Here is a 9,713-nt window from a genome sequence, read left to right as displayed (position 1 = left end):
CCTTTAAGCTCACCTTAAAATAATATGAAATCTTTAAAAATTACAGCAGTGTAAAACCACAGACCAGCAACAAACTGTAAATTTATAATATTATGGATTTAAAAGTACAAGTCAGTATGCCTGTGAAGTAATATATTAGCGTAGCCAGACAGTGTGAACACATGGAGAACCATATCTCAGTGTGCAATGATCTGATTGACTTGAAATTACAGGAGGTATGTAGTAACAAACGCATTAATTGTTTAAGACATCAATAAATTATTTTGTCTTTTTATAATCTGAGCTCAAATATGGAAGTGTGCTTAATGGGTACGTGAGCTTAATAGGTACGTTTACCCCTACATGAAATGAGAGAAAGATTCTGAAAACTTCTTGCATTAACTTCTTGTTTCAAGATCTCCATGTTACTTTATTATTAGTCTCGCGTAGCTAGACCTTCAGACTGGCAGCAGAAGGAACTTGACATATTTCACATACCTTTGAAAATCCAGCATTCAGTTGATCCTGATAAGCACTCATTGTCACAGTTGTAAACATGACGGCTTTCTTCTAACATAAGGGATTTGGCATCACGGCATCGTTGTTTCCAAGTGGAATGTTAAAGAACGCGACACACACTTCTCCCAGAAATCCTGTATAATTCAACCAATCCGTTGACGACTTCGAAACTCCTGAAGTGTTTCCAATTTTGTGTGCCATACGCACCAGACGTTCAGCCAACGGTCCGTGGGCGTGACGGCTGAGGCTGAGACTACTTTATTATGGCACCACAGTACTAAAATAACTGTAATAACTATGGTATGGCAGTTGGTTTTATAGAGGTTACATTGTTACATTATGTTCTGAACAGTGACTGGGACGCAGCCATGTCAGAAGGTAGAGCAGACTGAAAGGTCTCCACCGGAACAGGAATGCAGCTTGAAGAAATGCCACGAGGTTTACCAACTGCCTCGTGAGTTTGTGAACAACAGACATATGGTTTTCTAAAGGTTTTATGTATGTTTGAAAAAAAAATTTCCCATGTGAAACAAATTTTTTTCTTCACTTCAGTGTTTTCTTGTTTCCCCACCTAAATGTCTGTGTGCAGAGCGTCTGTGCATTGATTGTGGCAAGGGCTGGCTGAGGTTTGAGAATACTTGTTACTTCCTGTCTCAAAACCGTTTCTCCTGGCAGCAGAGCAGGGAGGAGTGCCAGAGGATGGGAGGAGATCTTGCTGTCATCACTAATGAACGTGTACAGGTCAGTAAATCAGTAAATACGGTGAAATTAAAACTAATAGAACTGATTCGCATATTAGTGTATTCATATGCTTTTTGGCAATATCTCTTCTCTGCAGATGTATCTGAGTAGGAAAGGGAGTTTGCACTACTGGATTGGGCTAAGTCATTTGGGGACAAATGAATGGACATGGATTAACAACACTGCATTGACAGTGAGGTGGGAAAATAATGATGGTTCAAATGGGACCAGTAAAAAAAAAGTGTTTTTTGAAGTGCCTCTTTGGGTCTGTTTACTACATTTTTAAGCTGTTTGTAACCATAAAATGGGCAAACAATTTCTAATGTTTTTTCACATTTTTTACACTTTACCCCCCTTTTTTTTTTTTTAAATAATCACATTGTTAAAAAAAAAAAAAAAGATAATTATTTTTAAATTGCTGATGTGTTTTTTAGACCAAAAAAATGTCATACATTTTTTCTCCCTCTGATTCTGGACAAAAACAAAATAAGTCAATAATTTTGAAAAAGAAAACTGAATATTTAAAATAAAGAGGGGAAAATGTGAAAAATCTTTGGGAATTTTTGCCTAGTTTTTGTTGTTAAAAGCAGAAAAAAATGTACATAAAATAAGAAATAAACGCAGGGAGGCACTTGCAAAAAAAAACAAAAAAAAAGTTACAAATACAAGCAAGTATCGTAAAATGAAAATATTTAAATGTGGTTTAGTAGCTACTGACTGACTGTGGTTCTTATGCACACACATAGATATTGGGGAAACCATTCCTTTCCTGGAGAGTGTGCCATCCTGGCTGGAAATGAACCACCTGAACGGAGCTGGCACCCATCTTCCTGCAGTTTATACTTGCAGTACATCTGTCAGAAGATGTAGATGTCCGAACATCATCTAAACCCACTGAAATCACCTATATATATGGATATCATAACTCAACAAATACTCAAGATAATCATCTTTTCTCTAAAGATTCTAGTCAGAAATAGGGACGTTTGGGCTATCAACACAGCGTAAAGCTTTTTTTGTAGAACGTGCATTATGAAGCATTATAGATGCAGTATAAAGCAGTTTTAGAAATTGTCCCGTTTATTTGCATTACAGCTGCACTTATTTCTAAATGTACTGATCATTTACACAAAGTTTATTTGCACTAAATATGTCTAATGTTCACACGATGTACTGAACTGCACATACTTTCTCTTTAAAATGTCTCTTTTGTATTGCTTAATTAAAAATACACCTTTACATTTAACAATATTGATGGTGCACAGTTCAGCTTTGTCTACCCAGTACAACACATATATTTGTATATTAAAACACACATAAATAACTCAGAATAATTTAACAGGAACCCTTTAAATATTAGGAATGTCATTTTTAGATATACTTGATATCTGGGCAATCCACATTTTCTTCCTTTTCACATTCTATACTCTGCCGAATGAGCTGCCAGCATTTTATTGGTCTTCTCTGGATTCTAGGCCTCTTTTTCACAATAAAATTGGTCTGCAGTGGATCATTTCCAGGGTCATTCTTGCCTGTTTCCTCCCTCTCCTTAGCTGGTTCTCCATCCTTTGAGAATGCATTAATGTAGCGTTTCATCTTTTGCACCAATGGGTCATTGCGATCCTCCACTCTGGAATCACGAGATATTGTAAAGAAATAAGTCTAATCAAATTGAGAGTGTTTCGTGATGCTTTTTCAAGGTATCCTTACCGAAGGTACCAGCGTTCTCCAAGGCCAACCGCCAGACCACAGATGCCCAGTCTTGGCCACAGGTGCAGTGGTAACTTCCGTTCAAGCATCAGAGTAGTGGCCACCACCTATGATCAGAGAAACTGATGTTTACCCAGCATGCTTTTAGAACAATTACTGTGGGATTGTACTAGCTACACTACCAACCTGGGTCCTCCAGAGTTCATCACGTTCCTGGGTGACCCTCCACTGTGTGTCGCTCATCATGGCGATCAGGAGGTTGAACAGGAGGATGTAAGCGACCACACTGAAGTAGATGTGGACAGAGTGCACGACTGGATGGGTGTACAACATATGGTCCACTGGCAAATCTATCAGACCAATGCTCAGCTCAAACTGAGTGAAAATGGTGATGGGGAATGAGCGGTATGGCGGTAAAGCCGAAGGATCTTGGGTTATGTAATAGACCCACAAGCCTGAGGAAGGAGACATTATTTACATTACAGATTTGCATATGATATGAGTTTCTTTTGATACAACTGTATTTGAACTAACCAGCAGATGATCCAGTAAGGAAGATAAGGGACAACCACATGAACTTTGTCATATCTCCAAATATTGTCTGCAAAAGAACATCCACACATGTACATTATAAAGCTATACTGGGTCTACAAACCGACAAGAATGAGCAGCTGCCTCAGCAAAACCCTCCACCTTCTGAATCACAATGACATAGGGTCCCAGCATCTCAAAACCTCGGGCGAAGTACATAACATTGGACCAGCCAAGAACCAAAGCCCAAGCCATTGGCACAATCTCTTCTGCCATTCCAGTGGTCCGCAGCACACACAAAATCACAACCAGACTCGCGTAGCCAATTCTGCCACAGAAATACAAGGAAATGAAGCGTGAGTGAATGCATGCAGTCAAACATTTTTCATTCAACATGATAATGCAGATTCAAATGTTTTGATGTCAAAGACCCGCCTATAGAGTGGTGCAGGTATGACGTCAGAACTGGCAAGACTAATTCGCCGCTTGTTCCTTTTTGATTTTCCTGTTGACTTGGTTGGTGTCTCGTCATAGCTGTGGGTGTGGTGTTGGGGGAAACGATCCTTTCCCCTGTACTGGAAAAGCATGGTGTTAACCCAGTGTGGCCTACACAGAATCACTTCTGCCGCTCGACAGAGCAAGATACGTAGAAAAACTGAGCCGTATTAGGTCAGACCCAACGGAATGGCCAGAGGTGTTATTTTTTGTGATTAAGTCTCCAGGTAAGAGACAGCTAACTGCAAGCCCATACATATGTGACAGCTTGTGAAAGTAAACATTTGTCATTTTGTTTTGCATAATTTTAATAAAGTGATAAAGACCAGGGAAAAGCCTACTTTTTATTGGTATATTAAAAAGACTTTTAACTTTGACAAAACATAGGTAACATTACATAAACATAGCCTAATCATTTTCACAAATATATGTAGTAAAATAAAGAAGATATAAAATAATATGAAAGTATGTCTTAAGAAAATTAACCATGGTTTTACTACAGATAAAACAACAACAACAACAACACGTTTACTACAGTTAAACCATGGTAACCACAAATTTACCATGGTTTTGCTACACTAACCATAGTTTAACCATTGTATTTGTAGTAAAAATGTGGTTATATAAATGGTAATCAATATGCCAAAAAATCAATATGGTTACTATAATTTCCCTATAGTAAAACCATGGTTAATGAATTAAAAGTTTTAATAGGTTATGACATTTACATCACAAAATATTAGGGAACGACCTTCATTTATTTTGTTGTGATGTGAAGCCCCATCAGAGCTGGGTTGTGGTGCAGGAGGACGGGACTGTAATGGCAGGTCATTGTGACTGCATGGCAGGGTAAGTGTAGCCTATCTGGAGTGCACATGAATATGAATATTAAGCTTGATATGTTTCAAACATTGTATTTCCACAACTACTGTTCTCCTTGCCGGCTCCGTCTGATTATTTGGCAGTATATAAAACTTCAGATGTGTTTTTTTTTAACTTATTAGAGGTGCAGAACGCCACACAGCAACTTTTTGGCATTGCACCAAGCAAAAATCAATTGTAATCATTACTAAGAGTAAAGATCAAGTGCCTAACAAGGTCTCCGCGTGTTAATTTGAATAGTTTGTTTTCCCCCACGGCATAAACGGATATGACGTTTTCGTGGGTGTTCTCAGTAATGCCGACCAAGCCTGTTGGGTTTTTAAAATAAAAAAAAATAAAATAAAATTATGAGTAAAATAAAGCCTGTTTTAAACATAACTTGATGATACTTTGACGTTTTGTTCTACAAACTGCACACCCTCACACTTTTATAGTTATTTATTAGTAAAAAAAATTCAAAAATAAACATAACTGCTTTAAAATTCATGTTTTCATTATGGGTGTGTGCAGTTTACGTTGTAGAACAAAATGTCATCATCAAGTTATGTTTACCACAGGCTTGCCGGTTCTGATGTCATACCTGCACCACTCTATATGTCCCCTAGCGAGCAACCCCCTTCCTATAATATAAAGTTAACCTGAAAAAACTAATGTTTCAGCACAACTGTTTTTAACATTGATAAAAATAAAAATGTTTAATGAGCACCAAATCAGCATATTAGAATGATTCCTGAAGAATTATGTGACACTGAAGACTGAATAACTGCTGAAAAGTTAGCTTTGCCATCACAGAAATAAATTACATTTTAAAATATGTCAAAATAGAAAATAGAAACAGTGAATTTAAAACTCTCTCTATATATATATATATATAAAGAACTTACAAAGTAATATGGAAGGGTCCTCCTAGGGCAGACTGGCCAAAATAGCGTTTAGCTCCCACTCTCAAAATACTGGGAACCTGAAAATAATTCATGATAAGGAGTGTTTTGGCATAATACCAATAATATTTGACTAGTTATAACATAATGTTTCTAATGTCAGAAAAAGTTTTGCTGACCTCTATCAGCAGAATAACGATGGCTCCTATGACACTGATAATTTCTCCAATTAAACGCAGGTGATCTTTATAGGTCTGATAGCTCTCCTAAACATACAAAAAATCATTAAGTTCCTGCAGATATAAAAGTGATTTGATATACAGAAACATAAAAATATTGTTTCACACCGAAAAGCTTTTCTGCACTTTTATGGTTTGGTCGTTGTCTGCTTTGGTGTAATTCTCAGGAATGTCCTTTAGAGGGCGGTTTATACAACACAACGTGAATATGCTAATATACAGCAGGTACACCAGCATCAATAACCTGCAAACAGATCAATAGAGCAACATCGTCAGAGTAGCTGAAATCATAAACATCGTTTCATAGCACATCACTGCTTTCAAAGTGAAATATGTTCTGTGTAATATGTGTATAAAATCTGAAAAAATGCTAAATATGTGGAAAAACTTGAAGCTTTTGAAGAGTCAGCTGAAGAAAAACAGGTACAACAGGGACAACATATCATAATGTTCCTTTAAACCTCCATATCATATTAAACTACATTTTAAACATTATATCAACTCTTTTTGTTTATGATATTACATTTAGACCCAGATTATATATCTATTACATATAAAAGATAAATATATAATATAATATTTTTCACCATAAAATGTAATTCATTGACCTAAAAACAGACAAGCTAGTTGCCTTCGATTTTCTTTGTACTTTTTTTTAATTAAGAAATCGGGGTTAGTTCACCCCAAAATGAAAATTAGCCCATAAATGACTCACCCTCAAGTCATCCTAAGGTGTATATGACTTTCTTCTTTCAGACGAATCCAGTTGGAGTTATATTAAAAATGGTCTTTGATCTTTCAAGCTGTTTCATGCCACTCAGCGGGTGTTGCATGCATCAGTCCAAAAGAAATTACATAAAAAGCACCCATCCATAAAAAAAAAGTGTCTCACGTAGCGAATCGATGCGTTTTTGTAAGAAAAATATCCATATTCAAAACGTAATAATCACTTTAATGTAACTTGCGCCAACAGTCCTACACGGAAGCAGTTCCGGGCGGATGATGTATGGAGATCGGCTTTGCGCATGCGCCGCTCAGAAGTTACGTACGCAGAAGCGCAGGGGAGAGATTAAAACAAAACACCGGTCACTTATTAGAAGTACAAAACGAGGATTTGTAAAGAAGAATGTCGGAGGATTTCGATATAAGCCAAGAGGAGACTGGTTTTCCTTTGCTAAAGTAAGGAAACTTTTGCATGCGCAGTGCTGAACTCATACGTCATCCGCCCGGAGCTGCTTCCTTTTAGGACTGTTGGCGCAAGCTACATTAAAGTGATTATTACGTTTTGAATATGGATATTTTTCTTACAAAAACGCATCGATTCGTTACAGGAGGCCTTTGTTCACCCCCCGGAGCCGTGTGAGACAGGTTTTTTATGGATGGGCGCTTTTTATGTAACTTCTTTTGGACTGATGCATGCCACACCCGCTGAGTGGCATTAAACAGCTTGAAAGATCAAAGACAATTTTTTATATAACTCCGACTGGATTCGTCTGAAAGAAGAAAGTCATATACAACTAGGATGACTTGAGGGTGAGTAATTTATGGGCTAATTTTCATTTTTGGGTGAACTAACCCTTTAAGTAATGTTCACTTGATTAAAACTAATAAAAAAAGTCTTTAGCTAAAAATATTTTTAGTTTATTAATTAAATAATAATAAAAAAAAAAACTAAACTAAATGCTGTTTTTTAAATAGTATGTGATAGTAAGGCACCTGAAGTAATGTTTCCCATACAGATTCCACTTCAGTCTGACGAGCTGTCGAACTGGAGTCAACTCAAGAATCCTTCTGGCCTGAGACAAGAGAGGATGCACAAAGCACTTTGTTAAGAGATGAACTAAGACTAGCCCAACTACAGCAATTTGATTTAATCTGTTACTACTGATGATTTTTTCCATCATTAATGTTTACAAGTGTAGTGAACTGTTCGACTTGAATTTTTCAGGTTCTTCCTGTCAGGTCCTGTTTGATAAGCTGTATTGCGTCCTGCATACATTTACACACCTCTCTTTTCTGACTGCTGACAATGATCTCAAGCACTGAGAGGTCATCCTCCCTGGAGTCAACCTCAGTGAGGTCATAAAGGTTGGAGGACAATGGTCCCAGACTCCACTGAATGATCCGCCTGCGGTTAGCCAAGTGCTGGAAGGCCTGTGCAACATCACAAAAACATAGAGCAGTGTTCTTTAAATGCCGTGAAATGCTACCATGCAATTCTATTCTAGATAAAGATGCATGTTTTTGGAAGAGGCACTTGTAAAGATCTCTCTCTTACCACGAGGTTGCCCTCCTTCGCAGCGAGTTTGAGTGGTGTGAGGCCTCTGTAGTTGGGTACCATGTCTAGAGGGATAGCGGGGTCCAGATCTGCATCTTGTGACATCAGCACGTCAAAAATCTGACATGCAGTTGTTTTATTGGGCTGCAAAATCAACAGATGAAGGATGGTATTACCTGTTCATGAGAGAGAGAAAGAGTTACAACCACAGATGCAGATATAAATATCACATTGTGAGAAAAGGTTATTTCCACTTACCCAGGGAATCCTGGGCCCGAATATTAGCCCCAGCTTTTATCAGCATAGTTATAATTTCTTCATTTCCCACACAGCTCGCAAATGCCAGGATGTGTTCACCTATGGTCACACAGTTTATTTATTTATTAATTTTTGTAATAGTCATACAATAGAAATACTACATTGCTCCTAATGCTCAACCATATCCTCAACAACAACAAATGAAATAATCAGATTTAATAAAATGAATTCCAAAAAATCATTAATAGAATAGAAACATCCATCTCACCAAAGTACAAAAGTCCTCCTCTTCTTTTGCGGAAGTACATGCCTGTGACCCTGGGTGTCGCCACATCACCTCCTCTTGTTATCAACTCCCGGACTAAGTTAACATTCTGGTTAACAGCAGCAATGTGAAGGGCTGTTAAACCTGTCAATCAGAGCACACATTCATGAGATCTACGAATAGTTATGAAATTGCATTAAATGTTTGAGGAAGTTTTTGTTTTTTAAATGAGGACCATGGTAGAGTTCAGAGGTCATGGGCTCGTTGATGAGCTCTGGTGCTCCATCCATTAATGCCACAGCCGCATCAAAATTATCATTCATCGCAGCAACATGCAGAGCTGTCTCTCCAAGTTCACCTAGAATTGCACACCCAATGTCAGATCCACATTAAATTCTGTGTCTGTCATTCAGTGTGCCGGTAAATAATGGCAAAAAGTGTGGTTTACCTCTCTCAAAGATATTAATCGATGAACAGTCAAGCAGTTTCTTTATACAGGCTGCATTATTCTCCTTAGTGGCGGAAAACAGGGGGATGTCATTTACTCTGCAGAACATAAAGAGAAATGACTTTTAAATTTGATCCTTTTCTAAGCTATTTAAGATTGCACTTAAATCACCCTTTAACTTACATCGTTAAAATATTACACTGCAAAGTTGACACAGAAGCAACTGTACGCAATTTTAAAGCACAGCCAAGACAAAGATGTGTGTTCATTTTACATAGAACCAAAGTCTAAAACCTAAACTTACAAGCACAGCCTTCATTTCTAATTTATTGTACTGATAATAATTAGTTCTTTACTTTTTGTTCTGCATGAGGAAGGTCTCATCCAACATTTCGTTCCATCCTTTTCTATGCTGAAGGCGAAACTTCAGTTGGCTCCACCAATGGTTTATCTCCCCTGCAGCAGTTCTGGAGATGGCTGGTGACAT

The 9,713-nt window shown here is 37.6% G+C and overlaps 2 protein-coding genes across 3 annotated transcripts in view; one reads left to right on the top strand and one right to left on the bottom strand.

Moving 5' to 3' along the window:
* The window catches only part of LOC107672979 (CD209 antigen-like protein D), an 8,421-nt gene extending 6,291 nt beyond the window's left edge, over positions 1 to 2,130 (top strand). For both annotated transcript variants that reach the window (XM_016466375.1, XM_016466376.1), the window contains 4 exons: positions 851 to 952; positions 1,088 to 1,239; positions 1,337 to 1,437; positions 1,986 to 2,130. In XM_016466375.1, the coding sequence (XP_016321861.1) occupies positions 851 to 952; positions 1,088 to 1,239; positions 1,337 to 1,437; positions 1,986 to 2,109 (479 nt within the window). In that variant the 3' untranslated portion in view covers positions 2,110 to 2,130. The remainder of the gene's footprint in view (positions 1 to 850; positions 953 to 1,087; positions 1,240 to 1,336; positions 1,438 to 1,985) is intronic.
* Positions 2,131 to 2,593: 463 nt separating this feature from the next.
* LOC107672966 (transient receptor potential cation channel subfamily V member 6-like) lies at positions 2,594 to 9,713 on the bottom strand. The gene is made up of 16 exons (XM_016466352.1): positions 9,583 to 9,713; positions 9,227 to 9,324; positions 9,014 to 9,136; positions 8,782 to 8,922; positions 8,514 to 8,612; positions 8,256 to 8,431; positions 7,985 to 8,131; positions 7,694 to 7,773; positions 6,086 to 6,221; positions 5,918 to 6,004; positions 5,742 to 5,818; positions 3,643 to 3,808; positions 3,484 to 3,550; positions 3,136 to 3,404; positions 2,950 to 3,056; positions 2,594 to 2,869 (listed from the first exon to the last, which is right to left on the bottom strand). The coding sequence occupies exons 1-16, from the start codon at positions 9,711 to 9,713 to the stop codon at positions 2,611 to 2,613; spliced, it is 2,163 nt and encodes a 720-aa protein (XP_016321838.1). The 3' UTR covers positions 2,594 to 2,610.

The sequence above is a fragment of the Sinocyclocheilus anshuiensis genome, unplaced genomic scaffold (assembly GCF_001515605.1).
Source record: "Sinocyclocheilus anshuiensis isolate Anshui unplaced genomic scaffold, SAMN03320099.WGS_v1.1 scaffold248, whole genome shotgun sequence".
Classification (NCBI taxonomy): domain Eukaryota; kingdom Metazoa; phylum Chordata; class Actinopteri; order Cypriniformes; family Cyprinidae; genus Sinocyclocheilus; species Sinocyclocheilus anshuiensis.
Note: the sequence above shows the minus strand (reverse complement) of the source record. Positions and strands in the feature narration are given on the sequence as shown.

Bases quoted from the DNA above. Each gene is read 5' to 3' on its own strand.
- LOC107672966 (XM_016466352.1), bottom strand. From the start codon at position 9,713: ATGTCACCAGCCATCTCCAGAACTGCTGCAGGGGAGATAAACCATTGG. The intron at 8,432-8,513 runs GTAAGTGGAAAT...TCTCATGAACAG, and splicing joins TCGGGCCCAGGATTCCCTGG to GTAATACCATCCTTCATCTG. The intron at 3,405-3,483 runs GTTAGTTCAAAT...CTCCTTCCTCAG, and splicing joins CCTTACTGGATCATCTGCTG to GCTTGTGGGTCTATTACATA.